We start from the raw sequence: 22,834 nt of genomic DNA, 5'->3' as shown, positions 1-22,834 counted from the left end.
CAGGACACTGATAAATATCTGAGAAGACAACATCAGAATTTTATAGAAGTCATCAATGAAGTCAGAGCCAAAATACCTCAGGTAATTTTCGTCAGTCTCTGTGCTTCGTTCAGTTTTCTAAAAACAGTAGGCCTCAGCAGAGTAATGCCTCTGGGTTAATGGTGACATACTAAAATATACTATAATATAATTATAAATATGTATTTGTTCAGACTGCTAATTTTCTTCTTAAGGAAGCTTATTTTTTTCCTATATGATTTACAGGAACCACTCAAGGCCTCTGTGCTCAGTTCCATGAGATCAATGCTACGTTCATTCACCGATGTGTGTGACGCGGTTTATGCTGTGGAGATTGGGCTTCGTTTCCTTGGTAAAACTGGTGGACACCCACAAGATCTGCTTCTGTCCTATCTGACAGTTTCCTTAAAAATGGACCAACACATCTCAAGCACCGTAGCTGAGGTGAGACATGCGTTTAAAGTAGTAACTTAAAGGAAATGTAACCAAGCAGGTATTTTGCCACGTCTATCAGCGTGTATAATCTATCTGCGTCTGTTATTTGATTCCACACATCTTGGTTTCAGGCTTTAAAAGAGAACCTGCTTAGTCAGTGCACAGCCACCTGGCAGCTCCTTACCTGCTGGAAGAGTGAACAGATGATAAGGAAAGGACAGGTAATTTGACATTCAGCTTTTGTGACATCTAGTACTGAACTGTATATCATTAACACCAATCACATAATATTTTTCATCTAAGCTATGAAGTAATTACATTCCAATTTCTCGTATTTGTTTTCTTCTGCTGTTCCTAGACAATAGGAAGCATGCTTCAACATAAGTTTTGATCATAACAAAATTCTCTAAACAGCCCTCCAAATAATTTCTTTAGAATAAAATACACCACCGTTGAGTAATTTTAATTTTTTTTATTCAGCAAGAATGCTTTAAATTTTTCAGTAAAAATATTTGTTACATTTTTACATTATACTGTATATATAATCTTTTGAACTTTCTATACATCTAAATACAAATAATAAACACTCTAAACTTCTGCATAGTTGTGTATGCATGAATAACTTAAAACAGATTACATTTTTTCACTTTGCATTCATTGTACAGACAGCTGATTTCTAATTCCCTCCTTCTGCTCAGTTATTTAGCCTGTCACTAAACTGACCCCATTACTGCTAACCTCTACTGACCTCCTTTGATTGACCCCTAAACAAGAGAGCGAGTGGACATACAAGGGTTGTAAATCCAAGGGAAAGTGTTAGTCAGAGTGTGCCAAGTTTTAACAATAGAGTGTGTGCCATCAACAGTTTTAACCCAGGCTTTTGTGAAAAGCTGGACAATATTACTTAGTTAAACAATACTTTGAGACATTTAAGCTTCATTCTGGAACATATTCATGATGTTTGAATCCTTATTGTACAGGTATATTACGATTTCTGTAATTTACTTTAAATCTTCCAATGCACAATTTTGCAGGATCCATTCCAACGACTGTCTGAAGAGTTCAGAGATAAACTGACTTCAGTGGAAAGAAAGCAATTGAAGGTTTTCCTTGGGCTCACAGATACTGAGATTTTCTCTTTGGAGCTACATGAGATCCTTCAGCTCAAGACCAACAGCACCGTTGAAGAAGGCTTTGCGCCACACTGGGAGTAAGAATTTATCTTATATTACACATTTTCATATTATTTGCCCAGCATTCCAGCCGTCTGGACTGCAGCCTTCTGGACCCACCATTTGTGAGGTTTTGATGAGGTAAACTGGGCACAAAAGGCAAAGTGAGCCTGAACATTTTTCACAGATGTGAGACATTTGTAAATATTATATGGGATATAGTGTGATGTGAGCCATGTTATTACAAAAGACTTTCAAACCTTCACAGGATGATTGGGTTTTAGCTAATTATATGCTTATTAAAATGTATTTGTAATATTAAAACACAGAGTTATATGACAAAAAAACTTACTGCAAAGTTCTAGAAAAAACTGTATAATAATGCAGTTTAAAATTGAATTACTGAAACAAATAGTCTAACTTTTGAAATCTGGCTTGTGATTTCTGAATGTTGTACACTTAAATGCCATTGTTCAGGGTAATTATTCTCAAAATAAAAAGTCAGGAAATGTTCTAGCACCCAAAGCAAATACTTCTAAAAAGATCCTATAGCATTTACTGCCAAGTACTACAACACAAAGAGACAAGTTTTTCCTCCGAACGGCCACGTTCAATCACAACAATGCAGACTTCCCAAACCTAGTCATTCCCTGGAGACCTGTGGGCTTATAGACCCAAGAGAGGCACACTTTGACCCCTCCAGGCTCCCATCTGTCAGTGTGCCCTGCTCTAGTCACCTACTGAGCAGGCAGCTGGTCGGAATGAAAAGGAATGCGTGTGCTGAGAACAATAGAATCCAGTGCTAACTGTTGATCCTAAACCACACCAGTGAACACCCTTCCTCCTTTCTCTTTCTGTGATTCACAACATAGCATCAGGTCCACCATGGAATCCCATTTGGAGGAGAAGAACATCATATCTTTTCCTGGTTTAGATCATCTTCCAGAGGAAATCACTTTGGCTAAAGCAGCAGAAATCTGGAGGCTGGCGGTGGAGTTCAAACACTGAAAAGATCTTCTGAAAGAGTCAAACCAAAATGAATGACAAATGTGAAAAGATCTGGACTGCTGTGATTTTTTTTTGGTCAGATGTTGCTGCCTTTGTCACGTCTGTTGTACAGGACAGATTTATGACTCATTCCAACACTCCAAATCTTTCTTTTCAATAAATTGTTGAACCAGTTGATTAAAATAATCTGTTTTTACTCTTTAGAACTTTTAATATGTCTTTATACTGTTGATCCCTTTATTGTTTAGAAATGTGTGTAAATATTTGAATCAGGGAAAAATAATTAATTCAATGACTGTATTACTGTTACCTTATGCTCCACGCTATTAATCAGGGCCAAATAAAGTTGTATTATTAGGCAACAGTGCGTTTACATAGTGATAAATTTGTTTTGTATTCACATATGAAAAATTGTCACCTTTAAAACATCCTCACACAAGAAGTCATCTTAAATTATTATTAATCACAGACGCCACATCTGCCGCTGGTGCAGCACGTCTACCAACCTTGCCTTTTCGTCACGCCTCTTTTAGCTATCAGTTAAAAGACACACCAAATCAGCCAATCAGATCACTAAAACGCTCCGCCCTCCACCAATCAAAACTTTCAATGGGCGGAGTTCCTGTTTGTTTTCTGGTTGCCAATGAGAAGATGTTGCGCTGTGGAGTTGGAGACAGATGAGAAATCACTGTCAGACGCTCCGAACGCAAATAACGTCGCTTTTATTTGGATAAATACTGTTTCTTCATCTGATGTGGACAATTTAGTGAAGGTAAGCAATGCATTGACAGTTTAATCCTGCTGTATTCGTCGTGTTTATCATGTGACGCTAGTAAGAAGTGGTGCAAGAAAAGCTGTTTCGCCATAGCTGAACCAATGTATTGCAATCCTTTGATATCGAACACAGTAACAATTTAGTTAAACGTCTTTGTTTATATTTTTGCATGTTTCTCAAAGTCAGTGTATTGTGTACTGACCCTCATCAGTTTTGTGCAGATGCCGAAGGAGGCCTTTGGTGTTAAATGTTTTTGTTTTTGCATGTTTAAACTGTATCATGATAGAAAGACCTAGACTGTTACATTAAGGATTTATACGTTCATTTGAATGTTTATTATTTTCAATATACTTGGAGTATGTTGTAAACTATTTAGGTAACCCTAAAAGTGTTTGGAAATTTGATATATGATAGAAAGTGTAGATGCATTGCATTGATGCATTGCAAGATGCATTTTGTTGACAGAAAAAAACTGACCTGCTATTAATTAACATTTTATCCCTGCTTGATCCAGAGATGGAAAATCTAGAAATGTAATGGAGATGCCAATGGAACACTGGGGCTGGGAAATCTGTGATTGAAATGTGTTTAGTGAATATAAGTGTTTCTCGTTATGCTCAGCTGTAAAATATTTCATCAGTGTAGATATACAAAGTTTTGTTTAAATACTTATTTGGTAATGTCTGGAAATTAGAAAGATCATGAAAATTCATTGGTCACAAAGTTTTGGGAATCCTGACAATATACAGCATCCCCGTGGGGGTTGAATCTTGTTTTTTTTTTTTTTTTTTTTTTATGACTGAATCCTCTTCTGTGTCCATCAGTTTAAGATGCATACGACTCGCAGTCCATCCGCTTCCGTCCAGACAGGGGCAGCTGGAGATGCTCTGGACCTCAGCCTGACCGGCTCTCAGCTCACAATGGGCCGCAGACCCAGCAGCGCTTCACCTGGAAAACACTTCTCTCGATCCATCTCTGTGTCTGTGGCCAGTGATGGCCGGGGGAAGCGAAACACACTGGTGAGTCTGGCTAGAAGATTGTGAAATGATCATGAAGATGGTAGTAAGTGTCCCTTGTATAAGCACTTTATACTTTATTAATGAGATAACCATGTAAATTAAAGCACAACACTGGACTATCTATACCAGTATCTCCACTTGGAGACTTTTCTGATATGCATGTTGTTGTCTTTGCCTTTTGAGACTCATTTATTAAGAATTAGACAAATGCAAAAGAGGATATTTCACATCTTAGCTCTCATTATATTAACTCCATTCTTTCTTTGTTTAAAGTAAACTAAATTCGGTCATTACTGACACTTTTTTTTTTTGTGGAACAATGTAGTTTTTGAAGCTTTGGAATGTCTGAAGCCTTACAGTGACTTGATGTAAGAACAGACAAATTAATAAAAGCCATTTATTGTGCAGTTTGGAGATCAATAACATCAAATTGCATTGGTTATCTCTGAACTCAATGTCATAACTGTAGGGCTAGTATTGTAACTACTTTGCACTCTCTGTTGTTGGCAGGCTGATGCTGGATTGGGAAGCTCACGAGCAATTAAGAACCTGCGTCGGTCAAACAGCACCACGCAGGTGAACCAGCAGGCCAACACAAGCCTCAGGTACAGAACCATCTGGCATTCCTTTGCATGCCATTTTGAAAGTTTGTCTCTTTTGGTGTTGATGCTGGTGAATCCTACAAAACTTATAAAGAACACATCCAGCTGACCAAAAAATCCTAAATAAATATAATAAAATGTAATCTAAATTGTTTGATCAAATTAATCCTGTTCTAGTATATGTTTAGAATTTTTTTGTGACATTATTTTCATAATAATTAAATGGTTTCTTCTCAAATCTCATTACCGTAAATTTTGTAAACATTCTTATATAATATTTAATAATAGCTTTTTGTTAAATTGTATGGTGTTTGTATGGTATTGTGTACTTTCAGTAGTTTATGCTGATTTACATTATAAAAAGCATTGTATTACAATATTTATTTACCATAATACTGTTTAGAATACTTTATTAGATTTTTGAGAATCTAATGGGGACAAACACAAAAATAAGATTTGTTTACATTTATACATATATATAATTTTTAATCAGAATATATTAAAAGAAGTACAAGAAATGCTGTATATGTTTATATTATAGTAATAATAATAATACGTTTTTTTTTTTTTTTTTGTCAATACAGTAATGAGAATTTGAGAGGAAAACCTGTTGAATTATAATGAAAATACTGTTCCATTGATCAGATCAAATCTCAGTCCTAAATGGAACTATTTTAAACCTGGTTCTATATGGTCTTTTTGGAAAATATAAATTCAAATTTCTTGCGTTTTTATTTTTTTGAGAAAAAGGATATGCTTTTGTGAGATTCACCCATCAACATGTGCCAGCTGTCCTATTCAGACTTTGAGAATGGACTGTCCCCAAGGGATGCGAGTGAGAGGTTAGCTGACAACTGAAGTAAAATAATGATGGCATGTTAGCGCATGTACGTGTCTTGTACACATGCCTGCATGCACTCACTTCACCCAAGCTGTGGTATGTCTGGATGTTCACCTCCTAAACGTAAAATTTGGGGGGTTTATACCCTTAAAGCAGCAACAGCTGGGGGTTGAGTGATTTGGGGTTTCCCCAGACAATAGCTATTGTAGCTGGCGGCTGCAGCACATGCCAAGCAAGAGGGGGCTGGGTTCAGCTTTGTCAAAAGAGGAGTCAGGGTCTCCGGTTTCACTCGAATGAGGACTCGGTGAAAGGAGAAGTGTGCACGCTGAAATTCTTTTGTCCGGCAGCTGCCAGTTCTGCCCTCCCATCCCACTGCATCCTGGGATGCCACAAGGGGGTTTAAATGAAGGAACGACCTAAAACCCCTCCCCCCTTCCCTTGTGCTTAATAACTGTCATTCCGTGACCTCTCTTCCCTTCTGAATTACTTAAAAAGAGGTAACGTGTAGTTTCTTGAATTGCTTTTCATTAGACCAGCTGACTCTAGGCACCACTTACACCCCCAAAACACTCACATATACATACTGACGTAGGGGTAAGCATCATGTTAAACATTTTATGCAATTTATATGCAGAGGGATGTGATTGCCATATGCCTATGGACATCTGCCCCTTTAAAATCAGCCTCTGCTGAAGCATTCCTCTGCTGTGAACCCAGTGCAGCTGCTGTCACCTCCGAAAAGGAAACATTTTTTTTTTTTTATATATGCTCATCTGATACGTTTAGCCTAAATAGTCTGGTTGTTTTTACTGGAGGTAGATTTGCAGCTATTTTTGTTTTAAAGAAGGGAAACATAGACTAGATGTTCCTAATATTTCTAAACCGCAATGCTATATTTTTTTCTTTCCCCAAGCTTTACTTTTTTTCCTTTTATGGATTAACTACTGTTCAAAGGTTTGGGGTCAGTATGTTTTATATACATATATATATATATATATATATATATATTGGGGTCAGTATGTTTTATATACATATATATATATATATATATATATATATATATATATATGCATACATACAACATTTTATAAATAAATTTTTAATCGAATGCTGTCTTTTGAACTATTTTTAAAAGGATCTTGAAAAATATATGTCATAAAAAAGCTACCTATATCTATCATAAAAAAAGTTTTCAACATTGATAATAATAAGAAATGCTACTTTTGGACCAAATCAGCACATTAAAATGATTTCTGAAGGATCATTCTGGAGTACTGGAGTAATGACGCTGAACATTTAGCTTTGCTGTCACAGGATTAATTATATTAATAATAACGATAAATATTAAAATATATTAAAATAGAAAGCGGGTATTTCATATTAATAGTATTTCCCAATATTTCTGTGATTACTATATTTTTATAAAAATAAACGCAGCCTTGACATGCATAAGAGACTCCTTTAAAATCTTTCAGACCCCAAGCCTAACTCTTTTATGAAGTGAATTCATTATTTAGTATAATTTTGCCAGAAGTATTATTCTTTTTTTTATGTTGATGTAACTTATAACTTATAATATAACGTTTGTTTGTTTGGCTTTTATTGTATTTGTTATACTTGTATTTTATTTCTCAATTTTTTGCCACCATGAAAATAGCCTAAGATGCTGACATGGCATTAAATAAATATATACTACTACTACTTGAATGGTATCTGAGGTATTATTGGTCTAGTCTTGTGTTTATATGTTCCTCGTGTGTGTTAAGTGTGTAATAATCTGACCTTTCTGTCTTTCCTTCCTTCCCGTCTTTCTCTCTCTGCATCTGATTGCAGTGAAGGCCACACAGAAGACTTCCTGGCTCTGTTCAACAGCAGCTCTGATGGACGTAGAAAACTGGCCAGCCTCTCCAAGACGTCCAAAGACCATACTACTTGGAACATCCTGGTAATGTCCAACTCCTCTTCAGTTGATGTGGTTGTCAGATTTTATTATACTTGTAAATTATATGTAGGGCACTATGATAACTCTTTGTAAGGTTAATTTGCCCACTTGATTATGCTATTAAAAATAGCTTTAACTTATGAGTTCAGGATGCCCTAAACAGTGCGAAGATGTTTTTGCTTGATCTTGGCTTTTAAACCGATGTCTTGCTTTCAGGATGACCAGCCGAGAGCATTTCCCGTGCCCAGCAGCTCTCACAGTACCTGCAGTATGGATTCTCCTACAGGCATGAAGAAGAGGGAAGCCGGCGTCTCTCTGGCTGCCAACTTCACTGCCAACAACAGGTGGGAAGCCATTTTCTCCTACGGCTTAGATACTACTGAGTCCTAATGGGTAGCTTCCAAACTATGTTGCTGCCATGAGAACGGTGTCAGGGGAGACCGATTCACTTTAAGCCTTTTCTGTTCTTGTCAGTCAAAGCATTAGTCTGCTGTAGGGAGAAGAGCTGGCGCTAGATTCCTTTCAGTTTTAAAGCTTTAAAATATACAGCACCAGTCAAACATTTTGAGACGCTTGACTAAATGTCTGTGTCTCATGATTTTAACAAGAATATATGTGTGTGTGTGTGTGTGTGTGTGTGTTTTGTAAAAAAAATATATATATGAATATCTAGAATGTCTTTGCATTGACTTTCAGGAGCAATAAAGCAGCTGTGGGTAACTCTGTGACCACCATCCTCCATAATAACCACTCAGAGAAGCCCCTCACTCCAAAGAGCTCCAATCAGAAACCCTCCTTCAAGTAGGTTCATTATGACGTTGAATGATTGCAAAGCTGTGTGAAGTAATCTTAGACACAAGTCTTCTAAATAAGGCTCTATTTTGCTTGAGTATGCTGTTTCCAGGCCTGCACATTTACAGTATTTGCCCTCTCTCTGTTTTTACAGTAACATAATCAAAGCCACCGTAAATGATGATGTGTCTCTGGATGTAAGCTGTTCTCTTACTAAGTCTCAGAAGAACTTCTCCTCTGCGTCATCAAGCTCCAACAACAACGCCCCCCGTAGCCCCCGAAGCCCAGGTCAGCCACGCAGAAGAGAGGTGACCGAAGAGGAGGCCGAAAGGTCAGCAGTTTTCCAGCCCTCTGTTGTTCCCCACTAGTTGTGGTCATCTCTTTGCAAATGTTTGATTGACCTTTTGAGACATTTCAAATTGTTTCTAAATGGCCTTTGTATAGGGTTAAACGTTGACAATTGTTTTTTACAGGTATATTCAGCAGGTGAACCATGCTGCTATTACCATCCAGCGATGGTATCGTCGCCGAGCCAGTGAGAATACAATCAAACACCTCCTCGCATCCAAAAAGAAGGTAATGTATTTCACCCAAGGAGGTCAAAAAAAAATCTTGACTTAAATATTTAATCATAAAATATAACGTAATGTATTTATTTCTAATACATAACTGTTTTTGAATGCCCTTCGATGTAGAAAGATTATTTTTGCTTCCAGTTGATGTAGTTACAGTATCTACCAGCATAGGCTGGATATTGTTGGATATTGTTATTGTCTGTTCAAAGGTATCGCTCCCATGCTTATGGGTGATTTGGTGTATTTTTCATAGGAGAGGGAGCAGAGAGCAGAGGAGGAGAAAACCACTGAAGCAGTGAAGAAGAAAGAAGATGATCGAAAGCGCATCAGGGAAGAGAAGGCTCGTCTGGCTCGACTTACCGCCATACAGGTATAGTAGGGATCAGAACTTGAACAGTATACAGAACTAATATACACTATGGGTAAAACGTTTGGGGTCAGTAATGTATTATGTTTTTAAAGAAGGTTATACTTTTAAAAAAAGGTAAAAAAAAAAAAAACTATGTTGTGAGCATCAAACCAAATGATTTCACATGAATAAATTACATTTTAAAATATATTAATCTAAAAATCTGTTGTTTTGAATTGTAGTAAATAAATGCAGCATTGATAAGCATGAGATTTTTTTTTTCTTTTCAAACCCTCACTACTACTAACCCTCAACATTTGAACGGTTGTATTTTTTGCGCTGCTGTTGTAGTTTGTGTTGGCTGACACATTGTTTTCTGACTGGTGCATCATTGTGCATCCAAAACAGGAGCTTCAGCAGAAAAGAGCCCAGCGTGCTTCAGAGGTACAGCAGATCGCAGAGGAGGAGGTAGAGGCACTAAAACATGCTGGGAAAGTGGGGCGTAAAAAGCTCACCAAGAGTTCTCCCAATTCTCCCACTGACGTCAAGGCTAAGAACACAGGTATGCCCTGTTCTGGGTCTCTGATCATATCATATAGCTGTTACATTCACCCCTGAAGTCATAAAAATCCATTTTGATTAGTCACAAAGGTTGGCATTTGTTCTTCAGATTCTAATGTGAATGTGGTGCCTGATCCGGATGATGTGACGAATCTAAGGGCTGCTTCACCCGCAGGCTCTATATGCAGAGGATCTCCGTGTTCTCAGGTAGCATCTTGCAACAAACCAGTTGTGAAAAAAAAGAAAAAGACTTTTACATATCACATCACTTGATTCCATCAGGAGATCCTCCAGAGGTCTGTGAGCATGGAGGATCAGCGGCAGGGGGCATCATCGAGTAGAGCACAGTCAAAAACCACTCTGAATGACTTGCTGGACACACTGAAGCTCTTGGAAGAGGAACCAGAGAGACTGTCAGAGCCCAAGAGCTACAGGAAGGACAAGTATTCGTGGATTGATGAGGTGATTGACTTATCTTAGTATATACAGTTCTATATATAGAACTATTTCTTATGCTCACCAAGGCTGTATTTATACAGTAAAAACAGTAATATATAAAATATGATTACAGTTTAAAATAACGGTTTTCTTAAAATAATCTATTCCTGTGCTGGCAAACTGAATTTTCAGTGTCACGTGATCTTTCAGAAATCATTCTAACATTTCTTATTATTTGAAATTTTTGAAACGGGTAAATTTTCTTTTAGGATAATTGAATTTATCCTTGCTGAATAAAAATATTAATTTCTTTTGAGTGTGAATTACCTTTTTTATGGTTGGCTAACTTTCACATTTTATTTTTTCAGGATGGAGATTCTAACTCCCTAACTACGGATAATGTGGAAAGGCACAGGCAGCTGAGTCAGACTCCAGCTCTACCAGACGGGGGCGCTCTGCTTTCAGAAGCCAAACTGCAGAGCATTATGAGCTTCCTGGATGAGATGGAAAAGTCAGAGCAGGAAAGACCACGCTCAGTCACCTCTGGATCACACCGAGAGGTAAGCACATCTGAACTGAGCATATAAAGCTAGGTTTTTATGCTGTATCAGCACTAAATGTTATATCCATGTGTAGGTGGTGTTGTCAGAGGAAGATCTAGCAGTTGTGGAACAAGCCTCAGCCACAGCTGCTGAGGTCACCGGCTCTATGATGAAACTCAAACTGGAGTTGGATGAGAAAAAACGCACAGTCAATATGCTACAGACAGCACTGGTAAAACAAACAAAACTCTTCACATTCAACCTCCAATGATGTTGCATATGTTTATGTGCAATATGCAACATATGATACATGAATAGTGCTGTCTGAGACTGATATAAAGGTGAATGTGTGTCTGTAGACCCAGCAGAGGGAGCTGACGATCCGGCATGTGAAGGAGACTGAGAAAGAGCTTAATCATACCTTTCAGTTACAGAAGCAGCAGTATGAAGCTACGATACAGAGACACTTGACGTTTATAGACCAGGTATTGATCTCAACACACTTTAACTGCATAGAGACACCAGATATCAGCAGACAACAACCTATATAGAGTGTTATTTGATATTTTTTGTCTTTAAAAGCTTTCCTAGTTTATGCAGATTATAAAATTACATTTTAAAATAGTAAAAAAAAAGGAATTTTATATTATAATAATATTACACATTTTAAATAACATCTCAAACACCCCAAACATTTGAATGGTAGTGTGTGTGTGTGTGTGTGTGTGTGTGTGTGTACATATTCATCAAGGCTGCATTTATTTGATTGAAACTTCAGTAATATTGTGAAATATTATTGCAATTTAAAACAATGTTTTCTGTTTTAATATTCTTTAAAATATAATTTATACAACCATTTTGTCTTCAGTGACACATGATCCTTCAGAAATCATTGTAATTCTAGCATTTTTTTTTTCTTAATTAATATTTCTATTCAGCCAGGAGAAAAAAGTTAAATTTGAAAAAGAAAAAACAAAAAGTAAGTGTACATTTTTATCATCACTTTTTATTCCACAAAGAATCCTGAAAAGTATCACAGGTTCCAAAAAAAGCAGCACAACTGTTTCAACATTTGTATATTTTTTAAGTATATTAAAATAGAAAACCGTTATTTTAAATTGCAATAATATTTCACATTATTACTGTGTTTTTCTGTATTTTTTAGCAAATAAATGCAGCTTTGATAAGCATAAGAATCTTTTTTTAAAAACAATAAAAATCCTACTGACCCCAAACCTTTGAATGGTAGTGTATGTCTAACTTGTAGATACGTTTGTACATATATTAATGTGTCTCCCTCTTTGTCTCTCAGCTGATTGATGACAAAAAGTCCCTGAGCGAACGTTGTGAGGAAGTAGTGGGAGAACTCAAGCAGGTGGATCAGAAATACACCAAGAAGATCGCTCAGATGCAGGAGCAACATGAGATGGTGAGTTCAGTTTATTCAGGGTTTGAGATGTTTGTGTTGTGGTGATATGATTGAGGAGGTCTGAGCAAAATTTTTGCAACAACTTTGGCCACAAGGGGGCTTTAAATATCTCCTTAAGTGTATTATAGCCTGTGTTGCGATTGTGTGTGTTGGTTTCTACAGCTATAGTTTGCACTGGTTTGTGGTTTTCTCTGCTGCTGTCATTAACTGTATCTCTGCACATACAAGCTTGAGTATGTGCAAAGTAACATCAAGTGCATGCTCACATGCCGTGTTGCTTTGCCACTGCTAACTGTTTCTATCTTTCTGCATTTGTTGTGTGTTTCTCTCGTTATCTTTCCTTCTGTCTGCCTGTAGGTGTGGCAAATTCTGGGTCCCATGTGTGAGGTAACTCTTTTTCTATCTAACCCCTCATAACTCCCATGTTCTGTCATTTCCATTCTTATCTAACTCTGACTCACAGACTTTCCATTTTTGCTTGGAGCCATTGACCTTGCATGGTTTTTTTTTTTAACCTAAAAAAGAAGTAGCCTGCTGGCTTTTGATGATTTACTGTAATAACAAGAGTTTTTCTAAGTTAGTCAAACTGCTGTAGGATGTTAAATTGGATGTTTATTAGTACTTATAAAGCACATTCTGCATGACCATGTTCTGCATTCCTAATCCTACCCAATACCTACAATTAAAAACTACCTTACTAACTGTTAATAAGCAGAAAATTAAAAGTTTACTGAGGCAAAAGTCATAGTCAATAGTTTGTTAATAGCAAGAATTGGATAAAGTGTGACCAAAAACTTGAAAGAGAGCCATGGGTCGATATTAATTGTTATATTACATTTAACTATACTGTATTACAATTGTTTTTTTTTCTTATCAAATTGACTTAAGTTCTATACATTTTAATGCAGAAATACAACAATAAGGTTTATCATTAAGGTTCAAATGGTTTCGTTTTTCAGTCAAAGCTATCCTATGACTTTGGGCATTTTTATGATACATTTATGGTGTTTTTGTATCTTTTTAAAGGTGCTGTATGTAAGATTTTGACTTTACTAAAGCATTAAAATGCCATAATATGTTTGCAGATATTTAAGAAACATGTTAAGTTAACATACCTGTTTATTTGAAAAACAATGCTATAGTCAGTTATTCTCCTTTGAAAATGTGCGGCTGAGCGGGAATGTCGGTCTCTGTTTTGGTTTGTGAAACCCGCCCACTGCCAGTTTACCCAATTGTATGTCAGCACCACGTGTTGCCAGTTGACGGAAAACACAGCTTATTTAATTTCATTCATCATCAAGTGCGCTCCTTCCTGTTGTTGTCATCAATCTGGCAACCTGAGTGTGTCAAGTCTGAGGAGTAGGGGCCGGGTGAAAAAAAAAAAAAAAAAAAAAAACCTCTCCAATATTTTGCAATACCTAGTTCAACCACTCGGTGTCAATGCTACACACAGCACCTTTGAAAACTAGAAACCTGTATTTAGACTGTGGGCGTGGCCAGTGCATTCTGCACATTTTCTTCTTCTGTGTTACATTAAAACACAATCTAAGTTTTAATCAAATGATTTTGAGTAAATGACAACAGAATTTCCACTTTTATGTAAATATTCCTGTACAGTAACCCATTAGACATAGCGTCATGCCATGACTGAGGATTTGTCTTTCTATTTAACCCTCCTTTCATCTATCTCCTTCTCCACATAGGAGATCAAGAAGCTGAAAGAGTTAATGAGTGCCACGGAAAAGATCCGCCGGGAGAAATGGATTGATGAGAAGACCAAAAAGATCAAGGAGATCACTGTAAAAGGTCGGCAGAGTCTAACATCAAGCATCTGTTCACACCAGTGCCACATCTCTCTGATTGGAATCAGATCACCACACCCTTCAACAATATCCATTACAGCCCAGCCTGCCCTGTTCTATAAACCCAGCTGCCAAAATGTGTCATACATTTATGCTTTATATCTGTGGCATTAAGAAAACAATGAAATGACTAATAATGTAATAACGTTCTCCAAAATCCTTTAAATTGCGTAACTGGCTTGTGGTAGCCTACAGTAAATAATGGATAATGTACGCACGCCCCTTAGCTGTTATAAATTCACTGTAAACCACGGCTTCATGGGGCTTATTGCTTTTATAAAATGGTTATTCTATATACGTAGTAAGGTTTAACAGAATAAAACAGAACAAGTAAATTGTAATGATATAAATGAAAACCGTATTCTCAGTTTTCCTCAAAAACAGTTGTGGTTCCAACAAAGTGATTGCCGAGCAACACACAGAAGTAATTAAAGGTGTATGTTTGTAGTGTAATTTGCAACAGCTTCGAACACGGCTCAACCCAATCAGAATCAAGGATCGGAACTATCTATTTTATAAATACATAATGAATATAAACAGTACATATACAACTATTATGTAAACAAAAACTTTAATATTGGAAGACTGACATCAGAAATCCTAGATGTTCCTTGTGAACTTTTTGGATCCCCTCAGTTCAAACATTACCTCAGGGAATAGTGTCAGTAGTAGTTTTATTATTTTCCTTCTTTTAATTCCATTGGAATTTCTCTGATTTATTTCAATGCTATTGCAAACAATTCTGTGAGTTTTGAATAATGTTTGCATAACTGTCTCCTCCTGTATGCTCTCAGGTCTGGAGCCAGAGATTCAGAAGCTCATCACCAAACACAAGCAGGAGCTGAAGAAACTCCGAGTTCTTCATGAGGCAGAGCTGCTTCAGGCAGATGAGAGGGCCGCCCAACGTTACGTCAGACAGACCGAGGAATTACGACAGCAGTTGGAGAGAGAAAGAGATGAACAGTGCCAGAGAGAGAGAGAACTAGCCAAGCAGAGGTACGCACACCCTTACATGCTCACATGTGTCCGGTGCACAGAATCATCTGCTCACAGAATACACATGTGTTCATCAGAGATCAAAACAGTTACAGGGATGGACAGCCAAGATGATGTGTTCACAGAAAACACAAACACCTTCAAACTGTGGCAATGGAAAAAAAGTGTCAGAGGAAGCTGACTAGACATGATCTTAAAGCTAAATACTGCTTTTGAAAATACACACACACAGATTTACTTAGTAATCACAAAGAGGACTAAAGAGTCTGCTGTTTTAATAGAATCTCTTTTTATTAAAGACTAGTCCGACTGTACTATGAACCTTCTGTTTTCTGTAGGTGTATTTCCTGTTGAAAGTAGGACATTTTTTTTTCTTCTGGTTTATAACCGTGAACCACCATTTGCCATTTCATTTCACAAACAAAAATTTTGTTTCCTGAAAAAACAGAATTAATCCATAAAAAAAAGACGAAATGCACAACAAAACCACTCTAAACATTTATTATAAACTATAAATGTTAGGTAAAAAAATGCTAAATCCATAAATTTAATTAACTTTTAATTTAAACGTGGTCTAGTCTCTCTGAACAGACCTCACACACTAGCTTTGTCTAATTTGAAAAGAGAACTCGCTCTCTGATTGATTTGTGGTAGAATTGTGGATTATTCATAGGGGATAATAAAATCAACATGAGTATGTGTGTTTATTTGGTTGTATGTATGAAAGAAAGCGGGGCAGATTGGAAAGTGTGTCTATGTTTTGTGTGTGCAGAAAAAAAAAAATCGTATAAACCGTAATTTGCACATGCCTGCATTGTTTTTTTCCACTGTTTCACTTTATGCAAATAAGATAATTGGGACAAATGCATTCCCAAATTGAATGCTGAGTACATGTTTTCATTTAACCATTGTGTCTTATTCACAAAAATAAGGCAAGATAATGGCTGAAAGATCATAAGGTAAAAAAAAAATCCCCCAAATCCAAGTCTTTACTGTTGCCAAGATCAATACCAAAATGTACACAAACACACCTCTTGCTCCGTGTTTATAGTGGGTATTATGTAGATAAGGGTTTTGCATTGTAATTGGTTTTTATTTAAGTGGCGCAACTAAATTAATCCTTTGTATACAATCCTTGTATATAAAACGAGAATGAAGTCTTAATTTCCCATGCATTGAATTTTAAGAAAACATATTCAGTGAAAGTCTGTGTACAACTGAGAAGATAACTGTGTGTTTGTGTCTCAGGTTTGAGAAACAGCTGCAGGAAGAGGAGAATGCACTGCAGCAGCAGAGGAGACGTCTGTATAAAGAAGTGTCAGAGGAGAAAGAGCGAATCACACAGCTTGCAGCCAGGTCAGGCTCAAAGGTTATTTAAAGGGGTCATATGATGTGGTTTAAATTTTTCCTTTCTCTTTGGAGTGTTACAAGCTCTTGGTGCATAAAGAAGATGTAACTGTAAAGTTGCAAAGACTAAAGTCTCAAATCCAAAGAGATATTCTTTATCAAAGTTAAGACTGCCACGCCCCCCTAAAATGGCCCGTTTAAACACACCCCCACGTTTACGTCACTTTGTGGAAATATTTGCGTAATATCGCCTAAATGTTCACGCAAAGAAAGAAGGCGTGGTTTCAGTAACACAGTTAGTGTTGAAGCAGCCATGTCAGGGAGATGCTGTGTGTTTCTAGGTGAAAGCAAAAGCACTTTACTTGGCCTTCCGAAAGTAGATGCATTTAGGAATCTTTAAGATTACTTACAAAAGAACGGCAATGCATTTTATAGACAACCGTTTCGTGAACCTTGTAGAGGAGGTAATTCTGACTTTGCTTGTCAACATATTCTGTTACACCAAATACACAAAATAATGATCTTTTAAAAAGGCATCATATGAAACCCTTTAAGGTCAAATTACTGAACAATGTTTCTTGCTAGGAATAGTCTTAGCAAATAGTTTCTAAAATAATTAAAGAAGCTTCCATGTGTCTTAATGTTATTATAATTGATAGATTTTTTAAATCCAATGTTTCAGTAAAAACCTAAAAAAAGATTTAGCTTTTCTTTCTTAGCAAACATGACTAAAGTTATTCAGATTTATGACAATTGAGTAATAAATGTGAGAAATATTAGATAAATCAAGTCAAATTATTTGTTTGTTTTGTTTTGAGTGTCCAAAGAAGAGGGAATAGATGAAAGTTAAGTTTTAACTAAATGGAATTGTGTGTGTGTGTGTTATATAGGCAGCATTCTGAGCTGGAGGATTTAAGGAAGCAGTTGGAAGAGAACAGCTCTTTGGCAGCAAGAGCACTGAGAGAAGAGCTGGAGAAGAGCAGAGAAGAGCAGGAGAGACGACATCAGGTAAAACGCTTGCACATCTATTCATACTGGTACATACAAATGTGTATTAAAGATAGTCTAATCATTTTACTTATCCTCATTCTTTGAAAGTGGACGTGTGTGGTCACTTTTATTGTGTGAAAAAAGCAGTTTTGTGGGTTTGTCATAATTGGTTGGACATGAAGTCAAGTAATAAATGACAAAACTTACATTTTGTGATGAACTCTTTCAGGCTGTGTGCATGATTTTCAGAAAATGTACCACATCAGATAAAATGCTTTTGTTGTGTTACTAATACTTTTTGTGAGCAGTGCCTAAAAAATACACTGTAAAGAGTCATACAAAGCACTGACAGCCAATTAAATGGCATACACACATTAAAATGTGATGCATTCAGTCTTAATAAATGAACTATCAACAAGAACAGGAAGCCAGAAGTAAATGTGTTGCGACTTTCTAACCGGTTTTAAAGGTTTTAGGAAATGTCATCTTTTCCTCCTTCCATGAATCATCTAAACCCAGACAGTGTTTTTTTTTTCTTATTTTTCACTGTGGCTGTCTGTTTAGAGATGTGTACATGTGTTTGATGGTGCAATGATTGCAGAGGTCACATGAAAACATATTTTTTGTGGTGATATAGAATATTATCTCGTTCTTTTTAATTGTGTTTTTGGCTGTATTTCACATTAGGTTGAAATAAAGGCCCTGAAGGAAAGACTTGAGATTGAGAAACAGACATGGGAAGAAAATTATATGAAAAAAGAGGTACGTGTTCGTGTCTTCACAAGTCTATCAAACAGAAATGAGTTTATATATTCTATCTGGTTCTGTGGATATTTTTATATTCCTATTTTTTATAGTTAATGTTTGCAGTGAGAGAATACATATTTGAGAGGAATTGTATGTGTGTATGCACATGTTTGGGCCAAATGTAAATCTAAAATTCTAAAATTGTGGTCAACTGGGGTTAAATTACACAATCATAACAATGCCCTCTTCTACTTTCTGAGACTCTCAGTTATGATTTACACTTCTCTAAAAGTTTTTAAGACCTGTTGTACGAGATATACTGTATGGCTTTAAACATCCATAAAGTGATGTAATGTAAAAGTATTATGTTACAAAAGATTTCTGTTTCAAATAAATACTGTTCCTTTGAATTTTATATCTATCAAAGTAAAAAAAATGATCACTGTTGCCACAAAAATATTAGGCTTCACAACTGTTTTCAACATTGATAATAATTAGAAATGTTTCTTGAGCATCAAAAACAGCTGTTTTAAATTGTAATAATATTTCACAGCATTAAAGTTTTTATTCTATTTTTTATTTACTCTATTTTACTAGTATTTTAGCTTTATTATAATCTGAGCAAGAGTTAAATGTAGTAAACGAGTAACTTGCTTGGTGTAATTTCTCTGGTTTAGTGTGTTTACACACCTCTGGGTGAAACAAATGTTGTGAAATATCTCTGTATTAACAAAGTCACAGGAGGTTTACAACTGCAAGTGTATGTAAAGTTAAAAAGTCCCTGTGGTGCTCTCTGAACACTGTTTACTCTCTCAGGAAGCATGGCTGCTGAGCAGAGAAAGGGAACTGAAGGAGGAAGTGCGTCGAGGGAGAGACAAAGAGATTGAGCTGGCCATTCAGAGACTAGAGGAGGAGACTAGAGGGGCAAGAGAGGAGTGTGAGAGAGCATCTGACAACCGGTGTGCTTCCATTTCCTCTTTGTGTGACCTTTAATGTCTCTGGTGGCGCAGGATGTTACAGTTCCTCTCACATACACTTCAGTAGAAGTAAATGTCCATGTGTTTAATTATCACAGATTGCAAGACACAGTATGTGCAACACATTTCCCTTCTGACCAATTTGCTTGTAGACCATCATGAGTTAAATTTATAATAAAAAATATTCTGTATTCTGTAAAATTATCTATTGTAATTTACACCTTCATCATATATGAATGGTTTCTGAAGGATCATGTGACACTGAAGACTGGTTTTAGCTTTGATTTCTTTACATTTCATTCAATTTTGCATCCTGTTTGCCATCTGTAAACTTTCAGCAGGTTTTGAATAAAACTAATACTTGTGGGCCACATTTGAGCTCTTTCTAGAAAATTTGCACTCTGGGTGTACTGCCATTTACATTTAAGCTCACCCAGCACTGTGGTTTTTTCAAACTGAATGTAAATTTGTATGGTATGTGTATGTTTGTATAGGATAAAGCGTTTGAGGGAGAAATACGAGGCTGAGCTTAGAGATCTGGAGCGTTCGGAGCGGGCAGCATTGCAGAAACAGCAGGAGATAAGAGAGAAACACAGTGAGATGGAGACAGAGCTCCTCCGGCTGCAGTCGCTCTTACGACAACGAGAGCAGGAGATTAGCGACATTACCCAGGTGATCGTCGTTATGGTGGCACTGCTTTGTTTGTCCGCACTCATTAGCTCATATAGGTTACTTATAAAACGACAGGCTCTGTCAACAATCCTTGGTAGAGAGGGGAATCTCCCTAAAGATTTTAATTATTGATAATTGGTGCTAACTATATACTAAGCAATAAGTCAGTAATTAGAAGTGCACTTTATAAATGATTAGATTTGATTTTAATACAGATAACACTGTAACAAACCGTTACTTTGAGTTGATAAAAAATATTGACTTGTAGTTTAGTAAGTTAAGAAGTGATTAGATTAAAGGAAAAAAGCTAGGCAGCTTGTTTCTCTGGAAGTGTGATAAACTTTTGACCCTTTCTGTTTAACGTTACACCTGAGTGTCAATGCGAGTGTGAAAATGGATTACTTATTGTGGTTAGATGAATTCCTCACTTAGCTACAGGGGTGATTATCATATTTATATTTCATCCTAAAATTATAATATTTCATAAATCAATGAAGCCTATTTAAAAAAATTTAAATAATTCTTATTCACTTTAATTTTACGTTTAAGATGTAGAGTAGTGTGTTTCTTCATCTGAGTAGATTTGGAGAAATCTAGCATTACATGAATTGCCCACCAGTGGATCCTCTGCAGTCAATGGGTGCCGTCAGAATAGGAGTTCAGACAGCTGCTAACAACATCAAAAGTTAACGCCAATGTATCAATTAACTTATAAAGTGAAAAGGTGTTTGTAAAAATCAAATTCATTCTTAAGATGTTTTTAACTTCCAACCATTGCTTCCAGCTATAATGTGATTCCATAATTGATAATAGCGCTTCCTCCAGTGGAAAAGTAATCTTGTCTGAATCAGGAGAGAAATATGCATTAAGTAGCATTTATAAGCAAAATATGTGACAATTATTAGTATTAGACAACACGAGGAGACTTTTTCACTTGGATGGAGCGTTATTATGGATTATGAATATTTATTTTGGCCCGAAGTGACAGTTTGAAGTTGGATTTTTTTTTTTTTTCTTACAAATAGAGAGCTTTTCTCTTAACAAGACATTAATAGATGGTCTTGAGTCATGTGGATTATTGAATGTTTTAAACTGCTGTTTGGATTCTCATTTTGATGGCAACCATCCACTGCAGAGTTTTCACTGGTGAGCAAGTGATGTAATGCTAAAATTGCTTCATGAGATTTATGCTCCAAAGAATCGTTTTGTTTTTTTGTTTTCCGGGTTTTTTTAAATCAGCTTCCATTCTCATGCTTTGTCTCTGTCTGTTTTTATGGAATGGCTCAAAGGCCCGTGATAAGTTATCAGATGAGCGCCGCAGTCTAGCAGAAGTGATCAGACAAGAGTTTGCAGAACGGCTTGTAGAGACGGAGGAAGAGAACAGGAGAATGAAGAAGGAGGTCTCAGAGGCCAAGGCACGACTCCGTTTAGAGGTGGAGCGAGTGACAAGAGAGAAAGAAGAAGAGCTTGCAGAGGTGCATCAAAGGTCAGGATTGAAGAGTATTTTTCCTCTTAGTTCTTTGTGTAGAACAGTTGTTGTCAAATGATTATCTTTGGATTAAAGCTGCAGATGAGGTGTTTAATATATGCTTGATGCGAGTTCCTGATCTCATTCCTTTGTAGAGTAAAGTCAGCTATTTTGAAGAAGGAAGAGACTGTTAATAACCTGCGCAAGCAGCATGAGGTAAGTTGCAACAAATCTGATTCAGTGTATTTGCTTGTTGCAGCAAAGCATTGTTGTTGTACAGGTTTTGATTTAAAACTAACTTTTTTTCTAAATTCTTTCTTTCAGGCTGCAATGAAGAGAGCAGATCATCTTGAGTCTTTGTTGGAACAGCAGAGAAAACAGCTGTTAGGGAAATGATTGACAAGTTAGGGCATTGAAACCTCCAAAGCCCCTTCCCTTCTGTCATACCGTCCTCCTGCACAAAGAAACTTTAACTCTTTATTTTATTTGTCAGGTTTCTCTTATTTCTTTTGGTTTTTTGGATGAACTGATGGATTCTGGATCGACATTTTGGTTCCACCAGACTTCTCATCCAGAAAGCCGGCCTTTGGCATTCCCAAGGGAACAAGGCAAGAAATGAGAGAGGAATTTAATCTTCTCCAAGATTCTTGGAGAGCTTTTCTGGGTCTCTCTTTCATGTATATGACCAAATTACAGACTCCTTTCAGCCACTGGTTTCACACAGCCAAATTAATTTTAAGCATAGGAAAATAAATAAATAAATGTCCTCACTTGAGTTGAGATCTAGTATGTTGTTGAATCACATAAAACCTTGCCCTTCTTCATCATATTTCACCCCAGAATCAAAATATTTAAGTAAGAAATGTCTTTAAAATTTAAATTAAGTTAATTAAGCAAAAATAAACATTTCTATATTGCAAAAAATATATATTATTTAAGTATTTATACATTGTTTTAAACTTTTTTTTTTATTATTATTATTATTATTATTATTATTTATGCTTCTATTAAAGCCATGTTTAATAAAAATGGAAATCTGATCACAACTGAGATTTAAATGGGATTTGCAAAACCATCAAATGTTAGAAAATGATGACAGTTTGCATTGGAAACTGACGATGCAAAATGGTCCTAAAATTCTTTATGCAAAATAGCATTTTTTACATTTCATATTTTGATTGGGGAGCAAAATCGGCATGCTTTTGTGAGTTTCACCCAAGAAATAGAAAAAACCATTTAAAGAAAGCTTTTGTTGGTCACAAAGGCATTCACAGTAA

At 36.3% G+C, this 22,834-nt stretch overlaps 2 protein-coding genes across 4 annotated transcripts in view; both read left to right on the top strand.

Annotated features, from left to right (window-relative positions):
- The window catches only part of LOC132122442 (E3 ubiquitin-protein ligase rnf213-beta-like), a 32,203-nt gene extending 29,337 nt beyond the window's left edge, over positions 1–2,866 (top strand). The window contains exons 58-62 of the mRNA XM_059532720.1: positions 4–81; positions 265–462; positions 585–674; positions 1,488–1,663; positions 2,498–2,866. Coding sequence (XP_059388703.1) covers positions 4–81; positions 265–462; positions 585–674; positions 1,488–1,663; positions 2,498–2,633 — 678 coding nt within the window. The 3' untranslated portion in view covers positions 2,634–2,866. The remainder of the gene's footprint in view (positions 1–3; positions 82–264; positions 463–584; positions 675–1,487; positions 1,664–2,497) is intronic.
- Positions 2,867–3,255: 389 nt separating this feature from the next.
- Positions 3,256–22,311, top strand: LOC132122425 (centrosomal protein of 131 kDa). Of its 3 annotated transcripts, none has more exons than XM_059532673.1 (27): positions 3,256–3,405; positions 4,239–4,427; positions 4,938–5,032; positions 7,704–7,815; positions 8,029–8,156; positions 8,509–8,613; positions 8,759–8,935; positions 9,078–9,180; positions 9,433–9,549; positions 9,937–10,090; positions 10,199–10,296; positions 10,372–10,551; positions 10,896–11,087; positions 11,164–11,301; positions 11,429–11,554; positions 12,382–12,498; positions 12,856–12,885; positions 14,202–14,304; positions 15,155–15,356; positions 16,605–16,712; positions 17,594–17,711; positions 18,381–18,455; positions 19,257–19,399; positions 19,912–20,089; positions 21,379–21,575; positions 21,713–21,773; positions 21,882–22,311. In XM_059532673.1, exons 1-27 carry the CDS (start codon positions 3,277–3,279, stop codon positions 21,951–21,953), a joined length of 3,447 nt encoding a protein of 1,148 aa, XP_059388656.1. In that variant the 5' UTR covers positions 3,256–3,276; the 3' UTR covers positions 21,954–22,311. The 3 variants fall into 3 exon arrangements, with proteins under 3 accessions (XP_059388656.1, XP_059388654.1, XP_059388657.1); XM_059532671.1 differs by having other exon boundaries at positions 3,276–3,405; positions 4,233–4,427; XM_059532674.1 differs by lacking the exon at positions 12,856–12,885 and having other exon boundaries at positions 3,286–3,405; positions 4,233–4,427.
- The last annotated feature ends 523 nt before the right edge of the window (positions 22,312–22,834 follow it).

The sequence above is a fragment of the Carassius carassius genome, chromosome 40 (genome assembly GCF_963082965.1).
Source record: "Carassius carassius chromosome 40, fCarCar2.1, whole genome shotgun sequence".
Lineage (NCBI taxonomy): Eukaryota > Metazoa > Chordata > Actinopteri > Cypriniformes > Cyprinidae > Carassius > Carassius carassius.
Note: the sequence above shows the minus strand (reverse complement) of the source record. Positions and strands in the feature narration are given on the sequence as shown.